Source organism: Saccopteryx leptura, chromosome 4, assembly GCF_036850995.1.
Source record: "Saccopteryx leptura isolate mSacLep1 chromosome 4, mSacLep1_pri_phased_curated, whole genome shotgun sequence".
Lineage (NCBI taxonomy): Eukaryota > Metazoa > Chordata > Mammalia > Chiroptera > Emballonuridae > Saccopteryx > Saccopteryx leptura.
The window spans coordinates 58,275,121-58,293,798 of NC_089506.1; the positions used below are offsets into that span (position 1 = coordinate 58,275,121).

General features: G+C 43.4%; 2 protein-coding genes across 2 annotated transcripts in view; both read right to left on the minus strand.

Moving 5' to 3' along the window:
• GPC5 (glypican 5) overlaps positions 1-17,660 on the minus strand; it is a 1,847,257-nt gene extending 1,829,597 nt beyond the window's left edge. Inside the window, exon 1 of the mRNA XM_066383702.1 lies at positions 17,163-17,660. Coding sequence (XP_066239799.1) covers positions 17,163-17,328 — 166 coding nt within the window. The 5' untranslated portion in view covers positions 17,329-17,660. The remainder of the gene's footprint in view (positions 1-17,162) is intronic.
• On the minus strand, positions 3,274-8,291 carry CDRT15L2 (CMT1A duplicated region transcript 15 like 2). The gene is made up of 4 exons (XM_066381853.1): positions 8,071-8,291; positions 7,254-7,795; positions 6,570-6,997; positions 3,274-3,576 (listed from the first exon to the last, which is right to left on the minus strand). Exons 1-4 carry the CDS (start codon positions 8,289-8,291, stop codon positions 3,274-3,276), a joined length of 1,494 nt encoding a protein of 497 aa, XP_066237950.1.
• Positions 17,661-18,678: the final 1,018 nt, after the last annotated feature.

Sequence of the window (18,678 nt, forward strand, 5' to 3'; positions counted from 1 at the left end):
CTTTCTCTCTCTTTGTCTCTCTCTCTGTCTCCCTTCCTCTATATAAATTTTTAAAAATAAAATACTTCAACTTCTACATTTCTCATTCTATTAAGCATAGAAAACATAATTAAACACAATAAAATAAGCCTATTAGTTAACTAATTACATATAGGAATAATTCTACAAATCAAAATTTATTTATTAATTTTTACCTAATTACAGAACAGAAAGATAAAGCACAAATCCTGCTCTCAAGTGACCTATAAACTAGTACAGTGGTCCCCAACCTTTTTTGGGCCACGGACCGGTTTAATGTCAGAAAATATTTTCACGGACCGGCCTTTAGGGTGGGATGGATAAATATATCACATGAATGAGACAAGCGTCAAGAGTGAGTCTTAGACGGATGGAACAGAGGGAATCTGGTCATTTTTTAAAAATAAAATATCGTTCATACTTAAATATAAATAAAACGGAAATAATGTAAGTTATTTATTCTTTCTCTGCGGACTGGTACCAAATGGCCCACGGAAGAAATTAGACTGGCACCTTCTACCACACTCAAAAAAATAACTCAAAATTGATCACAGACTACATGTAACTGCTAAAAAAAATTAAATCCTTAGAAGACATAAGAAAATAATTGCAATTTTTCATTAGGAGATGTCTTAGGTATGATATAAGTAATAAAAGAAAATAAATATATAAGTTGAATTGATCAAAATAGAAAAATTTTAGACCTCATTTTCATGTACCAATAATGAACTGTCATAAAGGGAACTAAAAAAATATTTACAATGGCATGAGAAAAATCTTAGATTAAATGTAAACAAGGATGGAAAAACTGTATTTGAAAAATTATACGACACTGAAAAAGAAGTTGGAGAAGTAGAAATAAGTGAAAGAATATATCATTTTATGGCTAGGAATAATTAACATGATTAAATTGTCCATACTTCCCAAAGACACATTCAGTGCAATTTCTATCAAAAAGGAAATGGCATATTTTACACAACTAGAACAAATTCACCACAAATTTATAGGGAATCACCAAAGACCCCAAATAGCCTCAGCAATCTTGAGAAAGAACAAAGTTGAGGGTATAACACTACCTGTACCTGATATCAAACTATAGTAATCAAAACAGCATGGTGTAACATAAAAACAAACATACAGATCAATGGAACAGTATAAACCTATTTCTGTCTATATGATCAATTAATATTTGACAAAGGTGGGTAAGACATACACAGGGTTACAGACCTTGTATTCAATAAATGGTGTTGAGAAAACTGGACAGGCACATGCAAAAGAAGAAATCTAGGCTATTTCCGGTACACCATACACAAGAATTAACTCAAAATAGATTAAAGTCTTAAATGTAAGACTTGAAATCATAAATTTAAAGATGAAAACATAGGCAGTAAAATCGCAGACATTTGTCTCAGTAATGTATTTTTTCTGAAATATTTTTTGCAGCTTCGTGTGGTGAGGTCACAGATTTTGCCAGGAAGTGAATTCATGCCTGACCAGGCAGTGGAGCAGTGAATAGAAGGTCAGACTGGGATGCGAAGGACCCAGGTTCAAAACCCCAAGGTTTCCATCTTGAGCTTTGCTCATCTGGATTGAGCAAGGCTCACCAGCTTGAGCAAGGGGTCACTCGGTCTGCTGTAGCTTCCATGTCAAAGCACATATAAGAAATCAATCAATGAACAAGTAAGGTAACACAGCAAAGATTAATGCTTCTCATCTCTCTCCCTTCCTGTCTGTCTATCTCTATCTGTCTCTATCTCTGTCTCCGTCACAAAAAAAAAAAAAAGAAAAGAAATGAATTCACTGCTGGTCTGAAAAAACCCTCTGGGTAGAAGACCTGGGGTGACCTCATATTCTGACAATACAGCCAAACTGATCTTGGACCCTGGTAAACAAGCAACAACATTATAAAACAGCCCCTTTCCAGCTAACTTCACTGGACACATTGGCAGAGACTAGATGTTCTCTTGCTTTTTTTCAGCATCTGGAGGCCACAGCCTCAAAAGAGACAGAAGTGATAGTGTTTTGCCAAGGCTGCCAATGTTCCAGGCTCAGGCCAGACACCTGGGGCCCTATTCAGGGTGGGACCCAAGGTAACACAAGGGGGCCCAAGGTGGTTTTGTGCAGGCCGAGCCACCACTCTGATCCCATCTGAGCAGCCCTATGTCCCGTGCATGTGTGCGTGTGTGTGTGCGCGCGCACAAGCGCTCAAAAGGTTCATGTGGGAAGGGTCTGCCCCAATCAGGAACAGGCTGAGGAGGGATCAGAAGGTGGGTCTGTCACATTCAAACCCCAGGTCAGGGCTTGCTGGATTGACTTGGAGTGTGGGTGGTGCCCTCTGCCAGAAGTTCATCCTGAGCCCTGAAGGAGAATCTTCTTTTTTTTTTTTTACAGAGACAGAGAGACAGAGGGTCAGAGCGATGGATAGATAGGGACAGACAGACAGGAACGGAGAGAAATGAGAAGTATCCATCATCAGTTTTTTGTTGCAACACCTTAGCTGTTCATTGATTGCTTTCTCATATGTGCCTTGACAGTGGGCCTTCAAGACCGAGTGACCCCTTGCTAGACCAGCGACCTTGGGTCCAAGCTGGTGAGCTTTGCTCAAACCAGATAAGCCTGTGCTTAAGCTGGCGAGCTCAGGGTCTCGAACCTGGGTCCTCCACATCCCAGTTCAACGCTCTATCCACTGCGCTGGTCATTGCAGAGCTCAACCCACAACATGGAAGAGCAGCAGGCTGCTGACAGAGACCCCCACCCGTTTCCACCAGTTATGGGCAATTGGGCCACAGCACCAAGGTCCAGAGCAGGCTCAAAGTGAGTGTGGCTACTTGGGGGTTTGGGGAGCTAGGGCCCCTGGATGGCCGGAGAAGTACTTCTCCCCGGAAGCAACACAGTATCCCACCGCAGCACATTTCAGACATGATATTGGGAGCACAATGCCCAAGTCGAACAAACTGGCCAGGAGGACCAGGCGGCCAAGGAGGCAGAACCCACGCGTGTGAATGTGGGGGAGGTGGGTTGTGGTGGGGGGTGGGGATGTATGTGACCTGATGAGGAAGGGTTAGTGCCAGACACACAGGGAGCACGCACAGAGGCTGGCCAGGAGCAGACAGGACTCAGACCACCCTTCTACTGGACTGTGGGCCAGTAGGACATCCTGTGGTGGATCCCGTGCTATGGCTTCTGTGGAAGGCTCTGGCTGTGCTCTGTCTTTGGGGGGCACGTGGAAATGCATGTGGAGGATCTTTTCTCCTCTCACAGCTCCAGCACCAGCCCAGGAGACAGAGCCGGCAGCTTCCACCTCTTCACATGAAGAGCCAGACACAGGAGAGGGTCTATAGGCCGCTCCAGACCTGGAGGTGTGTTGCTCCCAGGAGTCACTCCAGCTGCAGCTCTGGAGTCAGGTGGCCTGTGCAGCATCTGCCGAGTTACCCGAGGCCCCGCCACCGCCGACTGAAGAGCCCTCTGCAGAACCTGCCCTGGTTCCTGCCACAGAGCACCTGCTTCTGACCACACACCAGGGCCAGCTCTAGAGCCGTCTGCTCTCAAACCTGCATCCTCTCATCAAAAGAATTGGTTTTATCCCCACTCTGTGACCATTCTCTTCACTTTTCTTTCATTGTGATGTTTTCCTTTTCTCCTCGGTTATAGGAACTGCACCCAATATTTTAAAATCCTGTACAAATTAAAACAAGAAAAGTGAAAACTGAGAAATGATCCGGGTTCCACCACAGGGAGCTTTGGAAATTCTGATGTGGAGTCACAGAAAATGCCAACAACTCTGATTGGCAGCGTCCATCCCAAGAGAAATAAGGGTTTGGAAGAGCACATGCCCAGGAATCCTACCTGCCAGACACCCACAGGTGCACATGCTCACACATGTGAACACACAGAGGCACCCACCAATGCACACATGGGTGCGAGAAAACAGAAGCACACACGTGCACATGCCAACACTATGTGCAAAATCCTGGAAAGAACAGGCATGGTGAGCCCCCCGTATCAGGACTCTCCTCCCGGGAAGGACTTTGTTCTTTATTTGTTTCTGAATTCCTTTAGAATTCAATATGGTACTATAACAAACCTTTATTTTCCTTGTCATAAATTCTTTAACAATAAAAACTAAATAATGTACTTTATAGATGAGCGATACGCAGATAGCACTGGACAGATAACTTTAATATGATATATTTAGAACTGTCACAGTCACACATGCATTTTAACAAATTAGACATCACATCAAGGAGAAGGTCAGAGATTGATGTCTCCACCCCACAGGTGAGCATCATGAGTGGCTTGGTTGGTATCTCTCAGGGTCCGCCCTTCTCACTCGGTTAGTTTTGTCTGTGTTACACTCAGACTGATTTTCACATATGACTCTCTGTCAGCTGAAATCACATGGTCGTGCTCTAAGAAGTGGGATCATGGATTCAGATGTTGGGCCACATGTCTCATGTGAGAGGACCCCTGAGCTCTTTTTCTGTCAACACATGGAGACCCCTGCCCCAACTCTAGCTGCTGTTCAGCTTCCATCATCCATGTGGACCAGGATTGGTGGGTCTCATCACTATCCATGGACAGTTTTGTTTTTCTCAATTCCTGGCTATTTCATCAGTGCTCTGATGGGCAGTCTTGAATATAGATCTTTGAGAAGTTGTGCAAGAATTTCTTTGGGATAATATCCTAGGGCAGTGGTAGTCAACCTGGTCCCTACCGCGCACTAGTGGGCGTTCCAGCTTTCACGGTGGGCAGTAGCGGAGCAACCAAAGTATAAATAAAAAGATTTAACTATAGTAAGTTGTTTTATAAAGATTTATTCTGCCAAAATTAGCAAAAATCTGAAATAAAGTACTTGGTAAGTAATTATTATTATATGCTTTAACTTGCTGTAACTATGCTTTATAAATTTTATAAAGTAAAGTTACTTCCCTACTTTATAAATCACCATTACTTTGGAAACTTGGTGGGCGGTTAGAAAATTTTACTACTAACAGAGATACAAAAGTGGGCGGTAGGTATAAGAAGGTTGACTACCCCTGCCCTAGGGTGAGGCCTGCCCGGTGAAGTTGAGCACCTGATGAATTTGATGGGTCTTACACACTGTTGCCCCAGAAGAGGGGCCTTTCCTACTTCTTTTCAGGGAGCTGTTGCCTCCTCTCTATCCTCACATTGTCCCCCGGGCTGGTCACCACCAGACCAGAAGCCTTTCAGTCTGATGGGGACAGGGCTCTCCCACTGGCATTTACAGTGCGTGTGTCCTCATCAGGGTGGTGGGCCATCATCTGCCTTGCACTGGCGTGAGCACTGCCTCTTATTGAGAGTGTAGGTGTTTACCCTCTGTCCCTTTAGAAGACACCAACTGGGCCCTGACCAGTTGCCTCAGCAGTAGAGCATCATCAGCCTGGTGCATGGATGTCCCTGGTTTGGTTCTCAGTCAGGATACACAGGGGAAGGGCCCATCTGCTTCTGCACCCTTCACCCTCTTCTTCCTCTCCATCTCTTTCCTCCCCTCCTGCAGCCAAGGCTCCATTGGAGCAAATTTGGCTCAGGTGCTGAGGACAGCTTCATGGCCTCCACCTCAGGCACTAGAATGGCTCTGGTTGCAACGAAGCAATGCACCAGATGGGCAGAGCATCGCCTCCTGGTGGGCATGCTGAGTGGATCTCAGTCGGGTGCATGTGGGAGTCTGTCTGACTGCCTCCCCACTTCTAACTTTGGAAAAATACAAAAAAAAAGAAAGAGAGAGAAAGAAAGAGAGAGAGAGAGAGAAAAGAAAAGAGAAAAGGAAAGGAAAGGAAAGGAAAGGAAAGGAAAGGAAAGGAAAGGAAAGGAAAGGAAAGGAAAGGAAAGGAAAGGAAAGGAAAGGAAAGAAAACACTAATTTTCAGGAAGTTCATGCACTGCAGGAACGTGAAACCACTCTCTGGCCTTGTCTTGAAAGGAATGCTTTCCAGCTTGTGGTTTGTCTTTGCAGATTTCTGCATTATTCTCGTGTTTGTTTTATGCCCAGGAAGGTCAAGCTGTCACCTGACTATGTTCTGGCACTGGGATCACACTTAGCAGAGTGGTCGCTACCCAAAGATAAAGCACAGACTTAGTAAAAAAGTTTTCTTTTTATATCTGTCTCTCTATTCGACCTGGGATTTCCATTTTTAATGGCAAAAATGTTATTGCAGATAAAAACAAAATAAGTATGGGAGCACATTGAAAACAGCACTATGGTAAGATTCCATTGATAGGAAATGTCTAGAATAGGTAAAGGAGCAGAGACAGAAAGCAGGTGAGGTTTTGCAGGGATAGGAGGGTGAGTCTTTTTGGTGCAGGGTTTCCATTCAGGGTGATGGGACGTTTTTCTACAAGTTAGAGGTGATGCTTGCACAGCATCATTAAGGGACTTCATGCTGAGGAATGGCACAAATTAAAATCTAAATAATCACTTTTATTTTATTACTTATAATGAATTACTCTATATAGTAAAAAGATATAAACAGAAAAAGAAAAATAATAAAAGAAAACAAAGCAATTCCAAAAAAAATTAATAAAGTAGAATACTCTATAAGGCCAAGGTGAAAATGGAAATATAATGATAACAGAAAATAAAAGAAAACAATCAAAAAGAGGTGGGAAAATAGATCCCTCGGATGGGCTAGGGACAGTTGATTGGACAGGAGGCTCCTGAGCTGGCCCTGAGGTGGTGTGCAGGCACAGCTCTTCCTGTGTGGGCGGAGTCAAGGCAGGTTGGTCGGAGGCTTCTTCAGGCAGCTGATTTCTCGCCTCAGTGTGGTCAGGAGGCGCAGTGGAGGCCGGCCCCACCTCCATAGCTGCACCTGGAAGAACTTCATAAGGTGAAAAGGCCACTGGAGTCAGGCACCCCTCCAGCTCTGAGTCGGCCTCCAGGTCTGCCTGTGCAGCCGGCTCTTCCAGATGTTCCTCAGGTGGAGCAGGAGCCGGCTCTGTCTGCTGGGCTGGTGCTGGAGCTGCTAGAGGAGAAAAGATTACCCCTGTGCCTGCATTTCCATGTTTTCTCCAAAGGCAGAGCACAGCCAAAGGCCAGACCCACCACAGGACGTCCTCCCCGCCAGCCATCCTGCACGTGGGTGGTCTGAAGCCAGTCTTTGCTCCTGACCAGCCTCTAGGAATGCTCCCTGTGTGTCTGACACCGACCCTTCCCAATAATCTCAGATTCCCCTCCAATCCTCCCCCACCATGCCACCATGTCCTCAACCACCTTCTCACCCTTTAGTTCTGCTTCCTTGGGCTCCAGGTGGTTTGGCTCACTGCGATTAACATGGGCCCCCTGCTGCAGGCTGGATTCAGACATGGTGAGCCTGGGCAGCTTTGGGGAAGGAGTCTGGACCCTGGGTAGCATCAGGGGAGGAATCCTCGGGAAATTGGGTGTTGTAAAAAGAAGAGACCTCCTGAGCCTGTATGGCGTTGGGGGACGAGACCTCCTCCAAACCCTGGGTGGCTCCGGGAGAGGAGACCAACTGAGGTCATCCACGGGCCCCAGGTCCCCGGCCGCCCAGGTGGCCACACTCTGTGCAGGCCTGCATGGAACATCACTACTACGGTGCACCTGGGCCACAGTTGTGGAGATGATGTGAGGGTCTCCTTCCTCCAGCTGCTGCTCCTGGGTGTTTTTGACTGACTTCTGCAATGACATGACCAGCAGCGGGTCAGGATGCCTCAAGCCCAGCCTGGCCCTAGTCGCAGCTGTTTTTGCCCACTGCACCTTCTGCTCACAAATCAGACCCAAGGATGTTTCTGAAGAGACCACCCTTCATTGGAAATGAAATTCACCTCCAGGACTCAAGATAAACCTGGGGCAGAGGGTGCCACCCACACTTCCAATCCAAACAGGCAGTGGTGTGACTGTGCTGGTTCACTAGGCTTCTGACCCACGTGCTCAGACCCTTCTTCCTAAGGGCAGGCTCCTCTGACATGAAACCCTCTTACACATATTCATACACTCACACCCAAAACTCTCTCTTTCTCTCTCTCTCTCTCTCTCTCTCTCTCTCTCTCTCACACACACACACACACACACACACACACGTAGGGGAAATAGACCTGCTCAGGTGAAATCATAGTGGTGGCCTGGTCCGGAAGCACCACCTCTGAGCCTCCATGGGTTACTTCTCGGTTCCTCCGAGAAAAAGGCCATAGACGTCTGGGTTGAGTCTGGACCCAGCGGCGGCCACAGCGGAAAAAACCATCAGGGCTGTTTCTTTGGTTCCCACGGCCTTGGGACCGGGGAAGACAACACAAGGACATGTTGACTCAACTAAAGTCTCTGGTCAACTGAGCTGGCTAGTGGTTGTTCTAGAATGTGGTTCCCTGGTTACCAGGGTTCTGAGTTCTGTTGGTCTCTCTCATCAGTTAGTGAGGACATTGTGTGGTGACATCCTTGTTCTGGCAAGATGTGATGTCACTGCTCTTGTCTGAGGAAATGCTCAGGGTAGGGGACCAGGAGGCAGAGCCGGCTCCTGCTGCACAGGCAGCACAGGCAGACCTGGCGGCCGACCTAGACCTGGAGGGGCGCCCGACTCCAGAGGCCGTGCTTCCTCCAGCAGCCACTCCAGCTGCAGCTCTGGAGCGGGGCCGCCTGTGCAGCGTCTCCGGACCACACTGAGGCCCCACCACTGCTGTTTCAAAAATGCCCTGCAAAACCTACCCTGGTTCAGCCAGAGAAAAGGGGTTGTCTCTGGGCAGCGATCAGGGCCAGCTCCAGAGCTGCTTGTTCTTCATCCAGCTGTCCCCACCACATCAGAAGAATCTGATTTACCACCTGTCCTTGACAGTTTTCTTTTATTTTCTTTTAACGTTATGGGTTTTTTCTTCTCTGTGGCGTGACTCATGTTTTTATTAATTTTATTTTATTTGGAATTGTTCTGTATTTTTATTTTATTTTGTTATTGTTCTTTTTCTCTGTTTTTCCATAGCGTGATTCATTATAAGTAAAAAATAAAGGTGACTGCTTATTTTTAAAGTTGTGCCATTTCTCAGTGTGAAGTCTCTTCACAATACTCTGCAAACATCACTATCTTCTTGCAAAATGTCCCATCACCCCAAATGGAAACTCTGAACCAAAATGACACTCCCCACTCCTCTCACCCTGGCAACCCCCCATCTCTTCTGTGTCTCCTCTCTGAAACCTATTCTGGACTTTTCCTATCAATGAAGTATTACAATGGGTGTGTTCTGGGGTGTACTGCCATACTTTTTCTGGGTATTTATTTGAAATTCTATTTTTGTTTAAAGGGAAATCCCTGGTGAAATACAGACCGGATAGGAAAGAAAAATAAGAAGCTCTTTTAGTAAATGTGTGCATCACCTGGGGGTCTAGGGGTAGAGACCACTGTGCTAAGTGTGACCGCAAGACCTCTTGCTGGTCAGGCAACGGCTGGCCCTTCTTGGGCCTAAAACAACCAGGAGAAGAATGAAGAAATCTGAAAAGACACAGCACAAGTTAGAAAGCATTCCTCACAACTTAAGTCCAGACAGAGGTTTCACATCCATGTGGTGCAGAAACCTCCCGAAATTCACTGTTTTCTACAGGGACAGAGGGCAAACGCATGTGCTTCCAATGAGAGGCAGTGCACGTGTGCAAGTGTGTTTCAGATAATGGCTGACCATCCAGTGGGGAAACACACACTGTAAACACTGGCAGGAGTGCACTGTCACTATCAGCCTGGCAAGCTTCTAGTTTGGCAGCCAGCCCCGAGGACAACGGGAGAATGCAGAGGCCCCAGCAGATTCCTGAGAGAATGGTAAAAGTCCCCTTCTCAGGGACAAAAATGTGGAGGCCCTGTCACAGTCTCACAGGTGCACACCTTCACCTGGTGGTGCCCATGCTAGAAGGAGACCCCACAGAAATTCTCGTACAATTTTTAAGATACATTTTTGAGACTACTTATCAGAGCACTGAGGAAACAGGTGGGATTTGGGGAGAGGGAAGGGAAACAACTAACATTCATGGAGAGAGGATGGGATCCACCAGCCCTGGTCCACAGGCACGAGGGAAGCTGAACAGCTGCTAAAGTGGGTGCAGGGTCAATGTAATGCACCATCTAATCACAGCAGAGCAAGCAAACAAACAAACAACACATGGCTATTTCAAGAAATGAAGAAAAAGCACCAAAGAAAAATAATGTTTTTTCAAGATTAACACAACAAAAAAAAATTATGAATAGAAAGGGACTTTTTCAACCTGAATAGGAGTATCGAACAAAACAAACAAAACAATTCACAGCTAAGATGATACTAATTGGTTGAACATTTTTTTCATAAGATCAGGAAGACTACAAGGATTCAGGCTTTCTTGTCATTTCTATTCAACATTGTACTGGAGGTTGTAGCAAAGTAATAAAGCAAAAAAAATAAAAGAAATCCAGATAAGAAAATAATTAAAACTAACTTCTTCCACTAAAAATATCATATTATATATAAAAAAATTATAAGAATTCATTAAAATGATCTATTAAATCTAATAAAGAAATTCTGCAGGATTACAAGATATAAAACTGGCCCTGGCCAGTTGGTTTGGTGGTAGAGCATCAGCCTGGGGTGTGGATGTCCCAGGTTTGATTCCTGGTCAGGGCACACAGGAGAAGTGACTATCTACTTCTCCACCCACCCCATTGTCTCTTTCTATCTTTCTCTTCCTCTCCCACAGCCGTGGATTGGTTGGAACAAGATGGCCTCGTGCACTGAGAATGGCTCTGCGCCCTAGCTTGAGGCACTAAAATAGCTCAGTTGCTGAGCAACAGCACCAGATGGGCAGAGCATCACCCCATATATATCCTGGTGGGAACACATGTGGGAGTCTGTCTCTCTGCCTCCTTGCTTCTCATTCAAGGGAAAAAAGATAGAAAATTAATATGCAAATATCAATTATATTTATACCCACTCACATATAATAGCATGAAAATGAAGGTGAATCAATTTGATTCATAATAATCACATACAGCAATGAATTAAAAATTAATTTTATAAAATAAGTGTAAGGTTTTAACTCTGAAAACCACAAAACACTAATGTACAATGAATGTGGATAATGGGCAAAGTCATAAGTGGTAAGAGTTTTTAGCACATTTACTTTTCATGTCCTTAGCCATATAACTTCATGGTAGTGAATATTGGAAACCTATATCACAACAACAAGGGAGAATTCAATTTATGGTACAGTGATTCGGTTCCATACTATACCATCACAAAAAAATACATACTTAGAAGGATGTTTAATGTCAAGGATTTATAATTAGTTACAAAGAATAATAAAGATATTCTACACTCCTTCAAGGGATATTTATGTGCTTAGCAGAGGTTTATGGGAATAATGAAAGATGAATGCAAAGGATTATTGTTGGTTAATTCTAGATAGTAGTTATTTTTCTTACCTTATACTTTTCAGTATTTTAAATTTTAAGGAGAACATGTATTCTTTCATACAAACATGAAAGTACAAAATCTCACTTTCTTTCTATAAAAGTACATTATACATTCAACTTACAAAACAGCCATATGTGAACCAGATATGGCTAATCAAAAACTGTTCTATTTATTGTGATTCATAGAAGAAAGACTAATCATTTTAGAATGGTTTTAGCAATATCATTAGCGAAATCTGAAATACCTAAAGCTGAAAAGTAGAAGAATCGAGGGCACAATTGATGTCTTTTTGTCTAGCTAGTTGAAAGTCAGGCCTTTATCAAAGAAAGATGGATATGAGAAATGGCTATCATTAAAATTGTTATTGTTACTTAACAGAGTAGATCAGGTGCCATATTCACCATCTATTTCAACAAAGCATATGACTGAAGTTTCTCATGATTCCATTAATACAAAATGAATTTGTGGTTCCTTGAACAAATATACCAAGAGGTCACTAATTTACAAATCATGTCTGTTTAGGAGAGTCATCCGGTTGTTGAAATGTTACTTTGGTCTTACACCAGTTAATAATAATTTTTAAAAATGTAACAAACTTAGAAAGTGTTCTTATCAAATGTGAAAAGCAAATTACACACATACATACACACACACACACACACACACACACACACACAAAACTAAAATTCATATTCCAGAAAGGCTATACAAGCTGGAAATGTGATTCAGGAGAAAGTAGTAGGAAAATTATAAAATGCTATTTGTACGTTCCCCAAATTCCACTCTTGCTGATGCCAATTATACAAATACAAGATGTTGAATACTTGACAAAAGGGAACTTAAATTATGGAATAGAAGGAGAATGGGAACACCACAACATTTACATTTGTTAGTATACTATGAAAAAATAGGCCCTGACTGGCTGGATCAGTGGGTAGAATGTTGACCCAGCATGTGGATGTCCCAGGTTCAATCTGTGGTCAAGGCATACATGAGACAACCATCTGCTTCACTTCCCCTCCCTCTCCCCCTTCTTTCTCTCTCTCCTCTCATGGCCAGTGGCTTGATTGGTTCAAGCATTGGCCTCAGGCACTGAGGATAGCTCAGTTGATTTCAGCATCAGCCTCAGACAAGGGCGGGGGGGTGCCAGGTGGATCTCAGTCTTCAGGGTGCATATGAGAGTTTGTCTCTCTATCTCTCCTCTTCCCACTTAATAAATAAATTTTTTAAAAAACTATGAGAGAATAGGGTGTGATTAGTACAATTCAGGCTCCTGATGGACAGTCATACTCCATCATCCAAAAATAGAAAATTATACTCATCTCCTTAACAATAAGCTTTACCAGAGGCCTAGATAAAAATAAAACCCATGATTCTCTTAGACATCAAAGAACACACTGGATTTTTTAGTGGAGAAAGTGACAAACTTCCCAGACGCTGGAACTAAGCCTTAATGTTTACAACTCAACACAGACATCACACACAGAATAAGAAAACAATGATAGTACAAAGCCCCTTGGGACCTGCAGTGCAGCAGCATAGCCACAGGGACACTCAACACACCGCAAAAATGACTAAACATCCCCCTCTTTTGACCAACAAGAGTGACTACTGCTTCTTAAACTACTCACACCTTAATCTTCCTAACACCTAAATTACAAAAATGTCTAATTACTCAAGTGTCCTACTTCATTAAATCCTCTTTAAAATCACCCAGCACAAGCCCAAATCCCATAAAAAGCGCTTTTCAATCTCCTCTTACCAAGATATCCACAGTTCGTGTGGGGTGCAATCTTTCTTGCTGCAGCAAGCAAAGTAAACCCAGTTTGTTTGAAAATAGTTTTGTTTCTGGTGGTTCCTGGCTGGTGAACTTCAACAGAGGAAAATCCTAACAATAATATGCCCCAAGGTCAGACCATTGGGCCCCTTTTATGGCTTGGGAAATTTGATCACCATAGCTGAGCTTCTCCATCAACAGACAGCAGAGTGATGGTGGTGGCAGTGGAGGCAGTAGCTTTGAGGGTTGCCACCAGCAGTGGTGTTGCTGCGTTTCTTTCTTAGAGTTTCCATTAGTTCACACACACAAAAAAAAAATTCACCAAAACCTAATAAAAAGCATTTCATATAGAAACATGTTTTCCAATTTTAAAAACAATCATTTGTGACTTGAAAAAAACAAAAAACTAGTTATAAAAATATTTTCTGATATACAGAGATGTAAAATTTCATCCTTAAAAACCAAGTCCAGTTAAAATCAAGATACTAAATAAAAATTGCAATGACAACAACACATTTTTTTTAGCCTGATTTGTGACATTTTACATATATATGTTATTTTATACCATCTATGCAGTAACCCTTTCAGAACTAATATTCCCATTTTACAGATGAGGAAAGAGAGGTTCAAAGAAGATAACTGAAATCCCAGGTCACAGTTATGCTGATGGCAGAACAAACTTTTGAAATTCAAATGTCTGTAATTCCAAACTCCAAGATTACCAAGTAAATTGTTTCTCTTGCGTGTGAAAATGAAGTAACACTGTCCTTAAAGCAATCATAAGATTTGATTACCATGAAAGCAGTTTAAAAATTAAAAGTATAGAGCTCTACTTAGAGTGTCCCATAGTATCAGGATTTATTTTGCCCTATCAAGTTTCTTTTTTATTACCCCATTTATAGTCAAAAGTCACCAAGAAAAAGTTGTCTTTCACAAACTACTCTCTGTATTAAGGAACAACCGCATTTTTAAAACTAGTTGGCATATAAATTATCTGAATGTAGTCTTAGACTTTTTTTATAATTCTCTCCTTTCTGAATTATCTTCTTTTTTAAAAAAAAGGAAATAATACATGTGTGAACCATGCACGTGAAGAGAATTTCAATGGGAAAGCATTATCTCTCCTCTCCTATAAATAACATAAAAATAAAAGGACCTTTGCTAACAGTTCTTTTCTGAATACAATAAACAAGAGCAAAGGGCACCTTGACTACTACTTAGGAAATAAAATCAGAACACAGAAAAATCTGTAATTCTAATCACATTTACACCTTCTCTCCTTTTTTACACTTCTGATCCAAACATCTTAGGAGCTCAATAGGCTTAAAAGAATTGGAGCAGGGTAGAGAACAAAGGTGAGGGGAATCTGAGAAACAGCTTAAATGGCCTTTCTCACCATTTTAATAATTTCAAATTGGGTAGTTTTCAGAAAATGTCAGTAAAAGTCACAAATGTAGGAAGAAAGTGTAAAAAGTTATTCTACCAGCTTATGTTATTTTTTTTTAAAGTATTTTGGCTAGACAGCTCAGAAATTAACTTCTTGCTACAGGAAATGAAAGGAAGCACTAAAAAAATAAACTTTCAAGGGAAACAATTATCAAATTTAAGTGTACTAGCTTTCATCAATGAAAGCGTGTGTGCTAAATAAATACATTTGTTACAGAGAATATTAATCTTTGTGTTCTCATGTGGAAATTACTTGCATAATAACTATGCTCTCTTTTGAGATTAAGGATAATTTTAGAATATAAGATAGCCAACTACTAATACTTAATTAAACTAAATGTTATAAAACATACAAAATATAAAAATAAAGAAAAGCATTTATGTAACATGTGGTATGTGTGGTTTACTCAATTTGGGAATGAGATTTTTTTAGTGAGAAGAAGAGAAAGATCAATGTTAAAGGAAACAATTCAATATTTCATTTAACTATTCAAATAAACAATGACCAACAACACAGAGAAAAGAATAATATGGAATTATATCAAATTCAGATGTGAGTGCCTGTTATTGGGAGATTCTAATTCAGAAGAATACTTTCCTGTGACTTTTTCTGAATGCGAATAACAAAGAAAGTTAGCAATTCTTTCCACCAGCACCACTGATATCCCTCAGAGTACATCCCTGCACAGCCAATTTCATAGGTGCTACTATCATTCCTCCATTCTTTAAATCAAATATCAATAAAGGTACTAGCAATGGGGAAACTATCCAAAATGTCTTAAGAAAGGTGTCTGCATCCTGGCTCTTTGTGTGTGTCATCTGTATCAAATTCAAATAAGTACAACCATTTCCTTCTGCATGGTAGAGCTCCTTACATACTAGTAAAATGCTATGATACTCTGCAAAGTTCCTCTTCAAAAGAGATGAAACACACAAGGTTTTAAGAATGTAAGACCTTCTAGTCAATGTGTTGCATCAACAGGTACCAGAAATACTGAGATACGATAAGTGGATGAAATCAAGACCTTATCGGGAAGCTGTCAACATTCACTGAACAACATATTGGCCAAAATTATGGTATATGGGAATCAACATCTAATAATGCAGGTGAAGATTTCACAGTTCAACACCCTCACTGCATCCTCCTCCCAAACACACCCTGATAAGATAGGTTTTATTAGCTATTGATAAGTGAGGTTTACGTTTTTCATGAAAACAACGCACTGAAAGAAAACAGGTTTTGAGGGAGTACTGTTGTTTTTGAGGACAGATATTGCCCTAAACTGAGAATTTCAACTGTTACTTCAAATAGCACCAGAAAAGCACCTAGTACCGAACATATGCAAATAAATATTTGTGTTTGTTTAAAGAGACTGGTCACAGAAACGAAAATGGATTCAGTGTTTCAAATGCTTAGATTTTCCTTGTAGGATGATTCCAGAACTGAGTTCATAACCAGCAAAGCAATCAAACATAATAGCTACTCCATAGTGCTAAGAGCAAGTCTCTTCACCCTAAACACTCAGGCAGCAAACAGATTTTAGACCCAAGCATCCTCTACAAGTCCTTTGTCAACCAATATGTTCACAGTACTCATCTGTGTTGCCTTCATAGTCTGAGTACATTGCTCCAGTAAGATCTCAGCTCCAGACACCTGCTATTGTGTTTGACAATTAAGACCTATTCTTCCAGATTAAGGTAGCCTGGAAATTTGAGCGGTAGGGGCATGGAGCAGGCGGGTAATGATGCATACTTAAGGCGCCTACAGGAAGCCAACTACGTTAAAAACGCTTATTTGTATTCTCTCCTCTTAAATCTTTGGTGTATCTCATCTCTGGTAAGCGTCTCCCCAATACGTTCAGTTTCATCGCCTGTTAACCTCACACCTTTAGGGAGTTAAAACTGCCAGTGATTGAGAGAGACACACTGGCCAGTCCGGGTTCCCGCAAAGAGAGTTTGGTGCCAGGGCGCAGTGAGGTGGCTAATCGTCACGCCAGTGTGGGCGATGTACTGGGTCCGAGTGCTAATTACAGAGGAGATCGGCTGCCCTCATCAGTGCCCCACTCTCCAGCAAAGAAGTGTAACGCAGTTTGGTTTTGGTATCAAACTTGGAACGATTAACCCAACTCTTTCCACCACACAAGAAAGCAACAGATAGGGCTTCTTCCCTTCGGAACAGAAGCGCGGTCTGGCCGCGCTGTCACCAGCTGTCTACTCTACTGGCCTGATCAACACATCAGGCGAAACTAAGGGCGAACTGGCGGGAGGCAAATGCCCAGAGCTCGAATTAGTCGCTGATTACTCCCATACTCAGGGAACCCAGGACCTGCGCTGCTCTGCGCTCGGCAGGTTCACACCGACCTTCTGCACAGAGGCCTCACGGGGATTCACCTTGAGCGGCCGAAAGACCTGAAAAGTCATCTTTCCACGAAGGGCCACCCGGGAGGATGGGGAGCACTCCAAGTGCGGGCGCTCAGGACGCCCGGCCCGCGCCCAGGCGCACTGCCTTGCGCCGACCAGCAGCGCTTTACCTGGCCTCGGTGAATCCGGCAGCCCCTTGACCGCTCCCAGCAGGCGCCACTGGAAAAGTTTCCTAACTTCTTGGCAGTTCTGCACGCCTTCGCTTTGGGTAAATCCAACAAAAGCCAGAAGGAGGAGACAGCAACAGCCAACGCGCCGGGACGGTCTGTCCATCATCGGTATCCTGGTCACCCCTTTCTCCGCCGTGGACACCACTTTCCTCGCGAGCCCTGCGCTGCAGGCTCTAGAAAAGGCTCGGAGGTTGGAGCTTCCTAAACGTGCTGTCTGGCGGCGAGCGTTCCGGGACCGCTCTGGGACACGGCTGCACCTGCGAGCACTTAGCTTTCTCTCCAGAGCCAGAGGCTGAGACCCCAGAGCTCTCGGACAGCGCCGCCCGGTCTCCCTCTACGGCCCAGGCGAACTGACGTTGCGCGGGCGAGGAATACGGTTGGAACCGCACGGAGCCCGCGAGCATCAGAATCTGGCCACCGCTGCCGTCGCCACCAACTGTCTTCAAGCTGCCAACCTGGGACGCGCCCGCCCGTCTGGCTCCCGGTCAGGCCCCGCCCTCAACGCCACGCCCCCGGCGCGCTGCGGGGGGCCGGGCCTGCCCAACTGCTCTAAGGCCGGGCACAGAATCTGCAGAGACAGGAGAGCGACTGAGCCTGAGCAAAGAAACAAATGAATGAAACCGAGCTCGATCCTTCCTCTGCCAGCCAATCGCGGGGACAGCCTGATAAAAGGAAGCGAATATTTGAAGAGGCTTACAGAAGACAAGTGATGACAACTACCAACCAGAACAAAGATGAAATATTTCCCTATAAATCTAAGTCGTTAATATATATGACTTTGTACTCAAACTGCATGAAATGGGATCTGTACACAATATAAAAGGCAAAAACTGTTTATAGTTAAATATCCCAACTGAGAGACCTAAAAGCACTTATCAGGTTTTAAAAGAGTGTATTTGAGAAGTTACTTTTTAAAATTGCTTTATGTTATTGCTTTGAAACATTTTACTGTAACGTTACGATTTTCTGAAAGAATTTAGTAGTCATAAAATTACATTAAACCTTATCACATTCTTATTATCACAGTAAAGTCCACTTTATTTTTGTGAGGCAGCTGTGTTAGGCTTGCTCGCTGGTTTATGGGCTGCAAGCCCTTTGCCTGATTAGTGCGTGAGCACATGGCTGCTGCACGTGTGTATGGCCTATATAAGCCTATGGGTGCTTGTGCTCAGGGGGATTGCGGATGCCCGGATTGCCTGCCCACCACTATGAGCAGCCATTTTGCTGTTTGTTTGCCTGAGAGGCAGTTTCCCTGCCTGTGTGCTTGTCCGCCTTGTGAGACTTTATTAAACGGAATGACCCAACCCTTTCTGTCTCCACAGTTTTTGTACCCTCAGCCGGAATCCAATGTGAACCTGCCTAGCGTCAGCCACCAGCACTACAATTCTCTTATCACCCTTTAGCATCATATTTTACTTCAGTACCTTGTATCTTTAAGGGTCCATTTCTGGAATTT

What these genes read in the sequence shown, in the direction of transcription:
- CDRT15L2 (XM_066381853.1), bottom strand. Translation starts at nt 8,291, where the DNA reads ATGTCCTTGTGTTGTCTTCCCCGGTCCCAAGGCCGTGGGAACCAAAGA. An exon ending in CAGGTCTATTTCCCCTACGT is followed by an intron (nt 7,796 to 8,070) that starts GTGTGTGTGTGT and finishes TTTCCAATGAAG; the next exon opens with GGTGGTCTCTTCAGAAACAT. An exon ending in TTTCACCTTGGCCTTATAGA is followed by an intron (nt 3,577 to 6,569) that starts GTATTCTACTTT and finishes TTTTGATGAGAG; the next exon opens with GATGCAGGTTTGAGAGCAGA.